General features: G+C 43.8%; 1 protein-coding gene across 2 annotated transcripts in view; it reads left to right on the top strand.

Moving 5' to 3' along the window:
• The window catches only part of EGFLAM (EGF like, fibronectin type III and laminin G domains), a 211,121-nt gene that overhangs the window by 91,033 nt on the left and 102,780 nt on the right, over positions 1-17,308 (top strand). For both annotated transcript variants that reach the window (XM_016953398.4, XM_016953400.4), the window contains exons 4-5: positions 4,072-4,189; positions 5,785-5,920. In XM_016953398.4, coding sequence (XP_016808887.1) covers positions 4,072-4,189; positions 5,785-5,920 — 254 coding nt within the window. The remainder of the gene's footprint in view (positions 1-4,071; positions 4,190-5,784; positions 5,921-17,308) is intronic.

Raw genomic sequence — 17,308 nt, 5'->3', positions numbered from 1 at the left:
GTGAACTTTTCAGGGCTTAGGTTTTCTCCTCTGTAAATGAAAATAAGAGTGATACCTACCTCACGGAACTGAAGGAAGAATTAAATAAAGCTATACATAGCCTTCTTTCCCTTTGTTCATGAAACAGGGGAAACACCCATCATTGGTAATTAATGGTAGCTGTGTTTGGTATTAAGTGATATCTACAATACTGTCTGAATCCATATCACCACCTATACTTCATCCAGCATCATGACTTCCCAGGAGTAAAGGATCCTAAAGCAAAAGCCTGGGAGAGTGCAGTGTTGGTTTGAAAGTGTTTCTGCTTCCTTGAGGAAAGCCTGGAGTGTTAGTCGGGAGAGGAGTGAGAACAGAGGGTTGGATCCACCTGTTGCCTCCAGTCTCTTAACCACCAAACTTGACGTGAAACCTGGAGACAGAAGGTGAAGCTCAGGAGCACAGATGTGAGGAAGTAGAGCCGGAGAGGGGATCTGAAGGCAGGTCCACATGTGCAGCAAAGCCCCCTTGTGAAGCCACACGTAGGATGGAGTGGAGGTGGGAGGGAGGGAGGGGCAGACTGAGACCCAGGCAAGGAGTCAAAGGGGCAGTAACTCGGGCACCAAGGTGGAAATGGGATGAGGGAACAGGTCTGAAAGGCATGGTGGGGTGGCTGGAGGGAGGTGGGCAGGACAGTCAGTCCTGTCCCTGGAGGTGCTAATCCAAGGCCTGGGGCAGGAGTACTGATGCTGTGAGTCAAGATGCAGGGCTCAGTAGTATCAGCTGGCTTCTTGATGAGGTCATCTGTTTACATGAGACATCTTGGCTTGATTTCTTTCTTTAATCATTCATTAGTTCATTTATTCATTCATCAAGAAGCATTGCTTGAGCATTTGCTAGATGTCTGGTAATACTATGCTAAGCTTTGGGATGCCAGGGGAATAAGAACTTGCTTACTGGCTTCAAGTGGGTGGGGACAAGGTGACAAATCAACTGATAATTAAAATACAAGGTGAGCATTGCTCAGATTGGGGTGCACCAAGGACACCAGGGCAGCCTAGAGGAGGGGCACCTAACCAGACTGGGGCGGGGCCAGAGAAATGAGGTAACGTCTCAGCTGATCTGAGTCATGAAGAATGAGTAGGGGTGAGCCAGGCAGGAGTAGGGAGAAGGACATTTCATGTAGAGGGAGCAGCAGGTTCAAAGGCCCAGAGGCATTGAATGGCATAAATTTGAGCCCTGCCAAGTTCTTAAGTATGACTGGAATGTAGAATGTAAGGAGGGGACACAGTACGGGATGATGCTGGAAGGATAAACAGGGGGACACAAACATGCTCTTCTAAGGGGTTTTAAAGTGTGAAGTACATGATCAGATTGCGTATTTAGAAAGATAAGTAGTATAGCACTGTGGAGTCCAGACTGGAGGTACAGGCAGGGCAGCATTGGTGGCAGGGGAATCAGAGCCCATTGTCATATTTATGAGGACTTGGTCTTCAAGGGCTGTAAGGATGAAATGACAGAAACACATTCAAGTGATATGAAAGAGGTGGAATCTGCTGCATGGGTAACTGATTAGATGGTGGTGAGGGGTGTAGGGTGAACTCATAGAGGAAAGCATCAAGAATTCTGGCCTTGGGTAATGAGAGAGAGAGAGAGAGAGAAGGCAAGCAGTGAAGCTATGTTTTGGTTTGGTTTTGGCAGTAGGAGGAGGAATGATTCGTTGAGCTTTGGTTATGTTACACTTGGGGTGCTTGGTAGTCACTGGGTAGATGTTCAAGAGGCACTCACAAATCCATGCCTGGAGACCAGGAGGCAGGCCAGAGCTAGAGGTGCAGAGTCGCGAGGTGTCACCCTGAAGGTGGTGCCAGAAGCTAAGGGAGTGGGAGATGAGTTTACCCAAGCAAGACTACGAGGGAGAAGAGAAGATGGTGACAGGGCAAAATCCTGGGAAAGACCAATCCTTAGACGTAGCAGAGAAAGGGGGGTGGATGGAGGGTATTGGAAAGGAGCAACACAAGAAGTAGAAGGTGACCATGGAAGAGCAGAGTCATGATTTTCAACGGAGCCAAGAGATTGAAGAAGCAAGGGTGGACAATGGTATTGAAAGCTGCAGCGAGTCATTAAAGACTGAGATGCACTCACTGGATTCACTACAAAGTTGTTACGGTGTCTTGGTAAGAACATCTCAATAGGTTTGTAGTGAGAGTGGCCAGGTGGGCGTAAGTTCAGGAGTAAATAGGAGGTGAGGCAGCAAAGAGAACTTCAAGGAGGTTGCCTCTAAGGAGAGGAGCTAGGGGTGCAGGTATGGTAGGGAATTACTGTTTTTAAGGTGTGTGAGTCTTGAGCATAGTAAATACAGAAGGATCTGGTAGATACTGGATCTAGGGGGATCAGGACAATGAGAGGAGGGGGAACAGATGGGGCAGTTCAGGGCCTGAGAGATGAGCCAAGCCCTGGAACAGCAGTTCACAAACCTGGCTGCACATTAGAATCACCTGGAGGGCTTTAAACAAATAGACTCCTGGTTCTGTCCCCTGTAGATTCTGATTTAAGTGGTCTGGAGTGGAGTTCGGGCCTCAGTCGTTTAGATCACCGAGTGATTCTAATGTGTAATCAGGGTTTGAGAACTACTGTATTAAGTATTCATTAATTATTTGTTGAATGCTTTAAAAAATTGTAGGGATTTTTAAAATCCCTTAATTCTTCTTAGCCCTTAATTCTTCTTAGCAACAATGAGCGTTCAAACATCTGCAAAAGAGCTTGTGAAGAAATTATAAGACATGGTCCCTGCTTTCAAGTTGCTTATAATCCCGTAAGAGAAATAGTAACAGTTTTTAATAAATACAATGTAAATGTGTTAAAGTAGTGGCACAATTTTCATTAGGGTAAGATCCCCAGACCTGCATGGTCAGGGAAGGTGTCAAAGGGAGGGCTTGGCCTTTGGAGTAGTCGGGGAGCCTAGGTAAGCAGAGAAGAGGAAGGTTCCCACATGCCCAAGACAATATCATGACCACTCATTTCCTGAGCACATCTTCCATACTGGCTGCTTTACACACAGTATCTCAAATGTTACAATCATGCAAGATGGTTATATGTCATGCCTATTTTACAGAGGAAGAAACTGAGGCTTAATGAATTTAATATCAAGGACACAGCTAACAATAAGTGGCAGAATCAGGATTCAAGCCCAGGGCTGGTTGACTACAATGCCGGTGCCCTTTCCACTACAATGGGCTGCTGCTTCCCACCGATCAGACCCAGGCTCCCAATTACTATTTAGCACTGTAGCTTTGGGGACACACCACTTTTGCCCAAGCTCAAGGTGGAGAAAGCCCTCTTCCGCTGGGGCTTCCTGCTCAGGGCCCTTTGTGCAGGGGAAGTACACACACACACACACACACACACACACACACACACACACACACTTTTAAGAAAGTCTTCCTGGTGATTCTGATACTGTTTAAAATTTGAGAACTAAAACTTCAGTCCCTACTTTGTAGGTACAAATCAAGACCTCAGTTTCTTCAGCTGGGGCTTCCTGCTCAGGGCCCTTTGTGCAGGGGAAGTACACGCACACACACACACACACACACAGACATACTTTTAAGAAAGTCTTCCTGGTAGTTCTAATGCTGTTTAAAATTTGAGAACTAAAATTCCAGTCCCTACTTTCTAGGTACAAATCAAGACCTCACTGTGCAGCTGCAGCTATTCCCTGAGCATCTGAAATCTGCAAATGGAAAGAAGGAACTGGGGAATTACAGCCTTAGAAAGAATCATTACCTGCCTTCCAGCAACGTAGTACTTTGATCAGAGAATTCTGATGTTCACAGTAACATTTGCTAGTGTGAATGTATCTAGTTCTAGGACCATGGATAGATTTCAATAAAGGGCCATCCTCCAGTCTTGGAAAATATGTCATGGCTATTTTTTTCTTGGCAAAGTTTAAAACTGGGCCAGTCCTAGACAAAGCAAAACATTCTCTGTGCCAAGCAGTTTCACAGGGGCCTCGAGATATAAACCTCGTGGAAATTGTACAATTTACCCAAACAGATCTACTGATTGTTAGCATCTTTCTTGTTTGGTCATTGACAGGAGGAAGTGATTGGAGATTTGAAACCAGGCACTGAATATCGTGTGAGCATAGCAGCTTACAGCCAGGCTGGCAAAGGGCGGCTGAGCTCTCCTCGGCATGTCACCACTTTGTCCCAAGGTAAAGTAGGTTCAAATTCATTAATAGGTGGCAGGCTGCTATCCATGCATCCTTCATTCAGCAAATATCAATAGGGACTTACTATGTGCCAAGCACTGTGCTAGGCTCTGGGAATTCAGTAGAGAACAAAAGCAAGCATGGCTCCTGCCCTCTCAGAACTTATTGGGGTGAGTCTAGACATTCCCTCATTAGTGTGTAGTCACAGAGTGTGATAGATGCTCCAGCACTGTAGGAATGTACAACACAGGGGTAAGGGAAGAATTCCCTGAAGAGATGACAACTAGTGGAGATCCTACGGGTAAGTAGGAATTAAGAAGGTGAGGAAGGGGAGTGGGAGAAGAGATTTATAGGCAAAGGGAATGCAACTAATGTTTATTGAGGTGGCACCAAGTGGACAGTAGGGTACAAAGTTGGGTTGATGCTGGTCACTGCTGGCAAGGAGCTTTTTGTGGAAGGAGAAGCCAATGACAAATGAGTGATAGCAGCACTTCTTTTTTTTTTTTTTTTTTGAGACAGAGTTTCACTCTGTCACCCAGGCTGGAGTGTAGTGGTGCGACCTTGGCTCACTGCAACCTCCACCTCCTGGGTTCAAGCGATTCTTCTGCCTCAGCCTCCCGAGTAGCTGGAAGTACAGGCACATGCCACCACACCTGGCTAATTTTTGCATTTTTAGTAGAGATGGGGTTTCACCATATTGGCCAGGCTGGTCTTGAACTCCTGACCTCGTGATCCACCCACCTCTGCCTCCCAAAGTACTGGGATTACAGGCGTGAGCCACCGTGCCTGGTGACAGCAGCACTTCTAAGGACTGCACCGGAGGCTGTGTAGCACACAGGAGGGCGCACTTCCTCTGCCCCAGCCTCGGAGGCTTTCAGAAAAGTCCTATCTTTGGCCCGAGTTACAAAAAATGCATAGGATTTTGCTAGGAAGAAAAGACAGGAAAGGTCTCCCAGGCAGATGGAGTAGTGTGAACAAAGGCTGGGAGATGTGTGTGTCTGGAGGTGATCAGAAACAGCGTGTGTCTTGGAGGTGATCACTTGAAGTGATGGGATCATGGGTGACTCCTGCATCTTTACATAGAAGGGCATTTCCCAAATGACCTACCATTACTATGCATTCTGATTGTCAGGGGCAAAACACACAGAGAAAAGAATGTTTGGCAGTGATCCTAGGCATTCAATTTTCCTTGAAGGTAAATATCAGTTCTGACAATGCAAACAGAGATGGAATGCTGTTAGGAGTTGAGAATGTGACAGAAGCTTTTCCAGGGAACTTACCACTGTGTGTCCCAGGATCAGTGGCTGGGACGTAATTAATTGGATTTGCAGTCAGGGGTGCAACGGGGAGAAGGGGAGACCAGCTCTCATTGACTCGAACCTCACATGGTGATCAAGTTGTGATTATGTTTTTATATTTGTTTGGTTTGGCTTTTGAGGCTGTTCTGAACAGAGATATTTTGGGTATAGGAAGCACTCGAGCTGCTTATGTATTATATTAAACGTCTCCAATGGCTGAGACCACCAGCCTAGCCTATTAAACCTCTCCAACGGCTGAGACCACCAGCCAAGTCTAGTTGTGTTTGTCATCCCACCTAGATTCCTGCCTGCCTCCTGCAGCTCCCCAGCAGCCACATGTCATTGTGGTTTCGGATTCTGAGGTGGCCCTGTCTTGGAAATCTGGAGCAAGTGAAGGAAGCGCCCCTATTCAGTACTATTCTGTGGAATTCATCAGGTAAGTCTGTATGTCACATTCAAAAGCCAAATGTGTGCTGGGCGCGGTGGCTCACACCTGTAATCCCAGCACTTTGGCAGGCTGAGGCAGGCAGATCACAAGGTCAGGAGTTCGAGACCAGCCTGACCAACATGGTGAAACCCCCTCTCTACTAAAAATACAAAAATTAGCTGGGCGTGATGGCATGTGCCTGTAGTCTCAGCTACTCAGGAGGCTGAGGCAGGAGAAATGCTTGAACCCAGGAGGCAGAGGTTGCAGTGAGCCGAGATCATGCCATTGCACTCCAGCCTGGGTGACAGAGCAAGACTCCATCTCAAAAAAAAAAAAAAAAAAAAAAGCCAAATGTGTAGATGTCAGAATTCCAAGCCTGATGTAAGACAGTGAGGAGAGTCACCTCCAGGACTCTACCATATATATATTTAAGAGCGAACAGAGGCTTGGAAGCCCGTGTATATACTTGGGCCAGTAATGATCCCCACACCTCTTTGTTGGTGGGTCATCTGGTAAACCTGTCTGTATCACATACCTCTTCCTCATTTCCCTGGCACAATCAGAGACTGTTCTAGGCTCTGAAAACTCCTGAGGTACCATTTCTGATAAGCCTGCCTACATTTCAAGCATGAGCCTTGCCCTCCTGGCTTTGAAATATTATATATGAAAGTAAATATTTGATGATGCTGTTTCTTAGGAGCAGGGGAAAAATCTTTTAAAAACAAGGACAACCCATTGTTTCTTTCACGTCCGTATTGCCTTGGGACAAGTGTCTTGGTTTGGCCTCAATGTTTTTCTTTCATCTACCTCTCCATTTCTTATTATTCAGCTTAGCAGAGGGTAGTGAGTGATTGGAAATTCTTTACAGATATTAAAGCATTGATTCTCAATTGAGTGCTGCTATGTAATTTTAAAGAAAGAGAGAAAGGAAAACGAAGGTCAACAAAAAGAATTCCCAATCTAAGATATTTCCTCTGGACTCTAGTTGCTGTTTGATTTTGAGTGGAAGTGGTGGCTGGTGAGTGAGTCTGAAAACAATGTTTGTGGAGTTGGGATTCTCCACGTTAAAGGTGATGGGGCTTGTCTGAGGCCTGCTGCTTTCTGCATTTATAAAGAGACTGGTTTGGGACCTCATTCCTAAGGCTCTCTGAAGCTGGGACAAAGGATTCTCCCAAGATTTGATTAGCTCTGCTTCTGTGTCTTGACTTCCTAGCCTATTCCTTGGTAATGGAAAGCAGATATTTGTTTCTTTAGAGGTGAGGTACTGCACTGAATCTCTTTAATGCTTGAGTACTGAGTGTTTCACACAGGACTTGGTAAATTGCAAGTGTGAGAAGTGTGAAAGGAGAAGATGAGGCAGTAATGCATCAGCTCCTGTAACTGAAAAGTCCAGCAGCAAATCTAAATTCAGGGGAGGCTAGATCCGTGTCAATTCAGCAGTCTGACTCCATGCGCCTCTCTGTTTTAGTGGCTTCATTTTAGATGGGCTTTTCCCATAGGGTGGCAAAATGGCCAGCAGGCAGTCAAGACCTACAGTGACCAGCCTAGCTCCCTAGGAAAGAGAGTGGCTTTCTCCATGGACCCAGCAAAATCTCAATATTTATTCTCATTGGCCAAGCTGAGGTCCCTTTCCATCCTTTGCACAAGTCACTGTGACCCGAGTGGGAGAATTCATTGATTGGTCAGGCACTGGTCATATTCCAAGCTCTGGAATTAACAACTGGTTGTTCACTCAAACCTGGAGTATGTGGATTGAGTATTCAAGAGGATTGGATCCTCAAAGGAAAATTGTGGTACAATTACTGGAAAAGAGGGGAACAGAGTCTAAGAATTTTTTTTTATAATGCCCACTGCAAAGCCCCAGAACAATACTTTGCATTGAAGATAATCTACGCCCCTGCCATTGAACAGATTTTGTAGGCAAAACCTGGAATATCCCTAAAAAAAAAAAGATTCTAATCCTGGTTCCAATACTGGTTAAATGTGCTACACTGAAAATCCTAAAACTTCAGCTTTCTCATCTGTAAAACTTGGGGCAAAACTTAACATTTATAATTTACTTCCACAGATACATTAGACAACACCAGCAAAGCAAGATGTAATACTTTAAAATTTTGAAAAATGCACACTTCTGGCCAGGCGCGGTGGCTCACGCCTGTAATCCCAGCACTTTGGGAGGTCAAGGCAGGCAGGTCACCTGAGGTCAGGAGTTCGAGACCAGCCTGACCAACATGGTGAAACCCCATCTCTACTAAAAATATAAAAAATTAGCTGGGCATGGTGGCGGGTACCTGTAATCCCACCTACTCAGGAGGCTGAGGCGTGAGAATTGCTTGAACCTGGGAGGCAGAGGTTGCAGTGAGCCGAGATTACACCACTGCACTCTAGCCTGGAGGACAGAGCGAGATTCTGTCTCCCAAAAAAAAAGCCCAGTTTTTTATGTTTTTATGGTAGCCTGGCAGATAATCTGTGTAACCCTGAGCAAAGGTAAGCATTATTTACTATTAATTTTTTGTTCAAACACATATTTTAAAATTTTCTCTATATCTATGTAAGGTAGAAATGGCAGTTTCTTAACCTTGTCTGCACACCTGAAAGTAGAAGATGAAAGAGAGTCACTGGATTCAGACAGAAGAACTGGGAGAGAGTGCTGCCTTCTCTATTGGCAGCCGTGTGGCCCAGTACAGGTTACTTCCCCTACTGAGCCTTGATGCCTCTCATAGTGTGGGGTCCCCTCAAAAGAGAGCCGGAGATAAGGACTTGAGTGCAAATAGTTTATTTGGAAGTGGGAATGAGAGAGTGGGGAGAATGAGACAGGAAAGGAGGATATATATATAAGGGTGTGTTAGTGAAGTCACTGCTGTAGGCAACGGGGTCTTCACTGGGGTCTTGATTCCATTGAGATCTCTCTGAAACCCACAGAATTCTTCTCACATTGCCCATGAAAAAGACAGGAGACATGGATCCACTGGCTTCTTCCTCCTCTGTCCTTTCAGCATTGCTCCTGAGGGTATAACTCCTCCACATTTTGTGATGAAGGGGGGAGTCTGGAGAGGTGAGAAGTGACAGGAGCACAGCATGTGTCTGAGGTCACATGCTGGTTGCAGGAGGTGAGTGAGCCCTCCAAGAACTGTCCATGCCACAGCTGCTGCTGAAATCAGGGGACAAGGGGAGGTGAAATGGCCCCAGAGGCATCGGCTACAATCTCCTTGTCTGTAAAACGTGGGCGATGACTTCTTCCAGCCTTATAGTGTATGGTTAGGAGGATCAAGTGATATTCTTGAAAATATGGGAAAGAGAAGAGCTTTGAGTAAGAAAAAGCTGTGTTGATGTTAAAAACCTACAAAAGTATAAGGTATATGTGGGTATTATGTACAAGTACAATTCCAATTAAAATGCGTTTTAACATTTAGAGCTGTCTAATATCTAAGGGGCTCAAGGTCTCAAATTCATATGTATATATTTTGAGGCAGAGTTTCACTCTTGTTGCCCAGGCTGGAGTGCAACAGCATGATCTCAGCTCACTGCAACCTCTGCCTCCCAAGTTCAAGTGATTCTCCTGTCTCAGCCTCCCGAGTAGCTGGAATTACAGGCACCCACCACGATGCCTGGCTAATTTATGTATTTTTAGCAAAGATGGGGTTTCACCGTGTTGGTCAGGCTGGTCTCAAACTCCTGACCTCAAGTGATCCACCTGCCTCAGCCTCCCAAAGTGCTGGGATTACAGGCATGAGCCACTGCGCCTGGCTTCTTATGTATATTTTAAAATTATATGCCATTCCAACCAACTGCTAATATATATTTATCTCTTTACCTTGACAAAATACCTTCACAGTGTCTGGAAGGTTAGTTTCAAATTTAGAATTCTTATAGTCGTTGAATTCCAAATGGAACATGGGAATATGGGAAGGCCCAGTCACTTGTTACATCCCCTGTGCTAGGAATTCTGCCTCTATCTCTTCCAGAATATGTGACTTCAGTCAAGTTATCCTTTCTCAGAACCCCTATTTCCTCTTCTGTAATATCGAGCAAATGCAACCCTCATTGCAGAGCTCTTGCTCATACTCCTCATAAAGTATCTATACACGTAGACACTCAGCGTGTATCTGTTTCCATCCTACAGTACCACCATTTCCCTTTCACAAAAGTAGAAATTGAGACTCCATTGCATAAGTTACTTTGCCAAGATAAAATGACTGGTTGGGGACAGAATAAAATTAGAACCGAATTCTCCTGACTTCCGGCCCGGTGATCTTTTTATGAATCCCCATGTCCTTTCATGTTTGTGACCCACCTTCAGAGATGGAAGCTTAGACCCAGCCTGCCCAGAGCCCTGCTGGCTGAGGAAATGAGAAACCTCATCTTAGGCTGCTGTTTGATGTATTCCTGAAAGAAAGCCTCCACAGCTTGTTGCAGCATTTAATGTTTGGCTGCAAAATAAATCCATTTGTAAACATCTCGGAGCCTATCCCATTATAGGTGAGTGAATGTATGTTCAGAGAGAGCTTTCCTGGGCTCTAATGCTGAAACTGCAGTTTGTGTGTGCTACGTATGGTCTCAATGTTTATGTCCTCCCCAAAACTCATACGTTAAATTCGAACACCCAAGGCGATGGTATTAGGATGAGGTCTTTGGAACGTGGTTAGGTCATGAGGGCAGAGCCCTCAGGAATAAGATTAGTGCCATTATAAAAAAAGCCCAGGAGGTCTCTCACCCCTTTCGCCATGTAAGAACACAGTGATAAGATGCCATCTATGAACCAGAAAGGAGACCCTCAGCCTGGGCAACATAAAAAAATTAGCTAGGTGTGGTATTGCACACTGTAGTTCCAGCTGCTCAGATGGCTGAGGCAGGAGGATCACTTGAGCTTGGGAGATCAAGGCTGCAGTGAGCCATGATCATGTCACTACACTCTAGCCTGGGCATCACAGTGAGACCCTGTCTCATAAAGAAAAGAAGGCAGACCCTCACCAGGCAATGGACCCTCACCAGGCAATGGACCCTCACCACACACTGAATCTGCTGGCACATTTATCTTGGACTTCCTGGCCTCCAGAACTATGAGCAATCAATTTTTGTTGTTTATAAGTTACCTAGTTTATGGTATTCATTATAACAGCCCAAAGAGACTAAGACAGTAAGAAAGGATGAAAGGCTTTGGGTGGGGGAGGGGGTTGTCTGCAGTTATTTTATTTTCCCCAGAGAGGTCCATTTAATGTTTAATAGTGAATTCCTTTTTCTACTTCCTGTGTACAGAAGCACACGTGACAGGTTTCTGTGTGAGCCAAAAGGTCCTTATTATTATACATCTAAGGGGCAGGACTCTGGCAGGCCAAGGCTAGGAAATTGTAGAAATTGGTTTATCCCCAGAAGTGATCCTCAGATTCAGATATCTTAATGTGAAGTTCTTGTCTACATTCTGTCACTGGAAGGTAAGGTTCCAGTTCTCTCTCTGTCCTCATGGGCACTTCTGCATCATTTACTCTTCTTATTTGCTATTCAATGGAGATAAAGATTTCAAAGGCATTGTTAGGAGATAGTCTAACAAATTTTCTTTTTTTTTTTTTGAGATTGAGTCTTGCTTTGTCACCCAGGCTGGAGTGTAGTGGCACGATCTTGGCTCACTGCAACCTCTGCCTCACAGGTTAAATGAATTTTTTTTTTTTTTTAAATATTCAGCTAAGCCAGGAATGGTAGCTCACATTTGAAATCCCAGCTACTCAGGAGGCTGAGGCAGGAAGACCACTTGAGCCCAAGAGTTCTAGGCTACAGTGAGCTATAATTGTGCCACTGTATTCCAGCTCAGGCAACAAAGTGAGACCTCTGGTTAAAAAAAGATTAACCTGGCCGAGCGTGGTGGCTCACACCTGTAATCCCAGCACTTTGGGAGGCCGAGGCGGGTGGATCACGAGATCAGGAGATCAAGACCAGCCTGGCTAACACGATGAAACCCCGTCTCTACTAAAAAATTCAAAAAAATGGGCCGGGCGAGGTGGCGGGCACCTGTAGTCCCAGCTACTCGGGAGGCTGAGGCAGGAATTGTGTGAACCCGGGAGGCGGAGCTTGCAGTGAGCCCAGATCGCGCCACTGCACTCCAGCCTGGGCGACAGAGCAAGACTCCGTCTCAAAAAAAAAAAAAAAAAAAAAAAAAAAAAAAAAAAAAAAGATTAACCTGAAAAATTGTGAGACCAGGGTATGCTGACTACTTATTTGCTAGTTTTGATGATATTTCAAGTAGACGTTATGCATAATATGATGATGTCTTGAGTCAGGGGCTTAGGACCAAGCAAATTTTTGTTCTTCATCCAACTTCTATTACCCCCAAAATAGAGGACACCTCTAGTGTGAGCATTCTGAAGGCGCTCTCAGTAACTGCATCAGAGAAGAGCTTGGTCTCAGGCCCAGGCAGAATAAAAGCTTTTAGGTGGCAGGAATCTTCATGATCTCCCCCAAAGTTGGTCTGGAGGCTATTTGTTAGCTTTCTTTATAGCCATAGATTTTTATTTTTTAAGCAGTGTAGAAAAGATCTGAAGAGGCAAGTTCTGAGTAAGCCTTCAGGCTGTAACATATTTTGCAGTGTTTTAAACACTTTTACTTGCTTTTTTAAAACACAAAAGCCATGTGTTTGAGGTGAGGGAGAATATTTCTTTTCTAAAGTGACACTAAAAATTTCTTTGGGGGCAGCAATTCTTAGTGTTTATTAAAATAAGAACCAAGCATAAATATAGCTACCTATGTTTTGAAATATCTTGGCTATAAATATCTGAGAAACCTTCCTCCTTCTGCCTAAGAATTTCCCCTTTCTCATAAGCAAATAATATATAGTATGGTGGCAATGAAAACCAAAGGCCTGGAAAAACGTTCCTCATCACTGAAGTTCCAATCGGGGTGCCATGCCTGTCGTATGCTGTCTATCGAGTTGGATAAACATGAAAAATAGTTTTCATTTAACTTACCTACAGTTTTTCTAAAGGTGTCACCTTATTGGCTAAAACTGCTTCAGAGCTTTGCATTGTCACCTTCTGGAAAGGGCAGGCTAAAGCTCAGCAATGGCTGTTTTTAGTTAAAAGTCCACCATTGGCCGGGCGCAGTGGCTCACGCCTGTAATCCTAGTAATCCCAGTCCCAAAGAGGCAGATAACTTGAGGCCAGGAGTTTGAGACCAGCCTTGCCAACATGGTGAAACCCCATCTCTACTAAAAATACAAAAATTAGCCGGGTGTGGTGGCACACACCTGTAATCCCAGCTACATGGGAGGTTGAGGCACAAGAATTACTTGAACCCAGGAGGTGGAGGTTGCAGTGAACCTAAATCATGCCACTGTGCTCCAGTCTGGGCAACAGAGTGAGACTCTCTCAAACACACACACACAAAGTCTACTATTTGCTTATTTTGGGTACATGTGAAAGTTCAGAATATGTCTGTGTATGTTTTAGGGACTCGGGTCAAGAAACATTCTCTAAATCTCAACGTAAGATATTTATATTAATAAGTGAGAAGGAGCAAAGCTTCCCCTCTTCTTCCTTTGTGACTTTTCTGCCTAAATATTCCTCTAGTCCCTGGCAGATGCCTTCCATAATAAGACTTGAAGAATTCATCTTCACACAGGGCTGCTTCTAGGTGGATTGCAGTACCTACATATTGGTTTCATTTGAGACTTTCAAGGTCATGCAACCTGGGTGGGTTTTTTAAAGTATTACTCGCAAATTGATATTTTTGTCAAAAGTCATCTCTCTTTCCATCTCATCATAGACTTCCATATTCTGTAAGTAACAAAGGAACTTAGTTTCCTCACAGGAAGTGACCCTGCAAAGGCTGTTACTGAAATGAAGATCAAGTCTGGGATTCAGAATGGAAGCTGAACAGAGGATGGATTTTCTTTGAACTGTTCTAAGGGATGATGTGATTTGACTCATGGTCAAGGTCAAAAGCTGTGAAGGTTAAAGGCATTTCTCATTCAGAATTGAGGCTTATACCCTGATTCATAGTATCATCTCTTGAGGTTTAAGTGTGTCCAAATGTGGAATCAGGAGAGACAGTTCTGCACCAGCCTCTAAGCCTGGCGAAGTTGCTTGATTCCAGTCCTCAGTTTCTTTCTCTGCAAATTAAGGCATGCTGGATACATGACATCTAAAATCCTGTGACTCTCCTCGTCTAGTATCAAGACGTAGGGGAGGCAGTATCGATGGATTGCGTAACACACAGGCTCTGGGCTGGACTCCCTAGTGCAAACCTTGTCTCTACCACTTCTAAGCTGTGTGATCTTTGGTGGGTTATTTAACTTCTCTGGCCTCAGACAACAGAATGGGGATAATAATTTACTTGCCTCATGGGGTTATTATGAAATTACATGAGTTGACATACATAAAATGCCTAGAACAGCGCCTAGCCCTTAGTAAGTGCCTAATCAATGCAAACTATTCCTATATGGCTTACTCGATGGGTCTTTTCTGCTTTCCTACATAGCCTGCTTCTTCCTGGCTACAAGTGTGTTTTGAAATTATTTATTTATTGATTTATTTATTTTTGAGATAGAATCTAGTCTCGCTGTGTCACTTAGGCTGGAGTGCAGCAGTGTGATCTCGGCTCACTGCAACCTCCACTTCCCAGGTTCAAGCAATCCTCCTACCTCAGCCTCCCGAGTAGCTAGGATTACAGGCATGTGCCACCACGCCCAGCTAATTTTTTTTTTGTATTTTTGGTAGACATGGGGTTTCACCACGTTAGCCAGGCTGGTCTTGAACTCCTGACCTCAAGTGATCCACCCACCTCAGCCTCCCAAAGTGCTGTGATTGTAGGCATGAGCCACCGCACCCTCCCTGGCCACAAGTCTTTATGCTTGCTATCCTGTCAGGACAGCTATTCTACCTCCTTACTTAGCTTACTCTTGTTCATCCTTCAGGACTCCTCTTTAAGTGTCACTTCCTCCAGGAAGCCCTGCCTGACTACGTTCCTCTACTCCCAGATTAGGTTAGCTATACCTCCAACATTTACTTGCAATACTCAGCACACTTGTAGTTAATTACTTCTTCAAGATCTGTCTTCCTCTTGGAACATGAATGCAACGTCTACCTTGCTCCTTTGTGTGGAATATAGGACATAGCACTGTGAACACACCACATGTCAAATAGGTGCTGGTAAGCATTTGGACACAGGCAGTCATGGGATTGATCTAGAGCAGGGGTGTCCAATTTTTTGGCTTCCCTGGGCCACATTGGAAGAGGAAGAATTGTCTTGGGCCACACGTAAAACACACTAACGATAGCTGATGAACTTAAAAAAAAAAAATCACCTCATAGCGTGTGAAGAAAGTTTACAAATTTATTTTGGGCCACATTCAAAGCTGTCCTAGGCCACATGTGGCCCTCAAACAGTGAGTTGGACAAGCTTGATCTAGAGGATGCCAGCGACTAGCTGGATCCCTGAGCAAGCTGCTTAGTCCTGCTAAGCCTTACTTTCCTCTGCTGTAAAATACGGATGGTAATAGTGGCTACCTCAGAAGGGTTGCAGAGATGAACAGGTCTGTACAGCACTTAGAAGAATGGCTCATGGAGGATTTTTGATGTTTTTTTTTTTTAACTTGAGCCACATGCAAATATATTTTCACACTAGCGGTTACTTATTTTTGAGTAAATAATGTAAAAAGCATTACCCACAAGTAATTCAATGAATCCTTTACCACCAATATCAGAGGCCACAACAGTAACCAACATCTGACCTCACCCACTACAGAAATAAAAACCATACAAAAGCCAACAAGGATCTGCACATATGCATCCCCCGACCCCCTCAATGCCCCACTTCAATCCCAACTGAAAGTTTATTTATTGCTATCATTTTCTCATCATAAAAGTAATCTCAAGATGTGGTAAAGCTTCAAATAATACCTAAATGGATATGACTAACCTGAAAGATCCTACTGTGATTTTATTTCATGTGGAATGCAAATTCACGTCTTAGAGCTCGTCATCGTAACTAAGTGAACTGCCACCATTCTTCATAGCATTTTACTGGAATATATGGCAAAACTTGGACATATGACTGCAATATTTAACAGTGATGTAGTCTGGTGTTGGCTTGCTAGCCCCCAAAAGTTAGAATTGAAAATATTTAAAGAATTATTATACAGTTAATTTTGGGAGGAAATGGGAAAAAACAACCCTCCCTAATCTCCCTTTCTTTTAAAAAAAAAGTGTTAGAAGTTTTGCTATTTAAGTATGAGCTTTCATTACCATCAGCAATAGAATTAGATATAAGCAAGAATGAGCTTGCTTGGATGTCAGCTGGGATTTCATATGATAGGCGACAAGTGCTGCTTCACAAAGAATTCTTTTCCTTACCTTTAGTTTTGAAACTAAAAATCTCAGAACCACCTTCTAGACTGGCGCCTGGTCCTAGAAATTCCAGAAGCTGTCAAGTCCCTTTGCTCAGGCCCTAATGGAAGGGCTACTCTAAAGGATTTAAAGAAGTCCGGCCTGTAGTTTGGCAAATTGATCCCGTAAAGCTTCAATTCCTCCTACCCTAAACATTCCTGATATAATTCCTGCTTAGACTGATGGCAATTGACATACATTGAATTATGAAACAGCTTTGGGAGCCATTTGTAAACTGTAAAGTGTGCCCTCCTATTGCCCCACCTGGGACTAATTGCCAGGTGAGTTTATCATAACCCCATTGTATCCATCTGTTTGTCATTTGGTTAGGTTAAACCAATTTGTAAATAAAGAAAGAAGGCTGAAAGCGGAAGGTTAAATAATACATCTTTTTTTTTTTCCATCTTTGACTACTGAGTGATTTTGGACCTTTCTCTGCAATTCATTTAGTGTAGAGCAAATCCTGCATAAAACCAGTATGTAAAATTGACTGATTCGGAGGCTCTTCTGAGCATGAGGTTTCCTCTCACCCCTGTTGTGTTTGCCCTGGGTAATGTATGGGATCACATCTCTTCTCTTAGAGCAGGGTGTTTAACTGGCAGTCCATAGATCCCAAGGGTTTCCTGGATAGAATTCAGGAAATATAATTCAAGGGGTCCCTGGACTTGGATTGGAAAAAAAATTATATCCCTAGTTTTATAATGGAAATTTAGCATTTTCTTCAAAAATGAATGTAGACAACAAATCACAATGGTATTAACAATTCTTGTGACCCTGTCAACATTAGAATCACAAGTATTTTCTTATCTGGTTACAATGGTTGCACATATCTCAAAATACCAGTTATGTTTATCACTACTTTGAAATTAGCATAGTTACTAAATCCATTGCTAGGTTTTTAATTTAATGTATTAATAAAGTATATTATTTCATGATTTTTATTATTTTGATGATTCTTTTCAATATAATTGATTTCCTTTGTGAACCTATATATTTGATGCCTTTAAAAACATCATTCCGAGAA

This window comes from Pan troglodytes, chromosome 4 (genome assembly GCF_028858775.2).
Source record: "Pan troglodytes isolate AG18354 chromosome 4, NHGRI_mPanTro3-v2.0_pri, whole genome shotgun sequence".
NCBI classification, from domain to species: domain Eukaryota; kingdom Metazoa; phylum Chordata; class Mammalia; order Primates; family Hominidae; genus Pan; species Pan troglodytes.
This window is presented reverse-complemented; position numbering and strand designations above follow the sequence as displayed.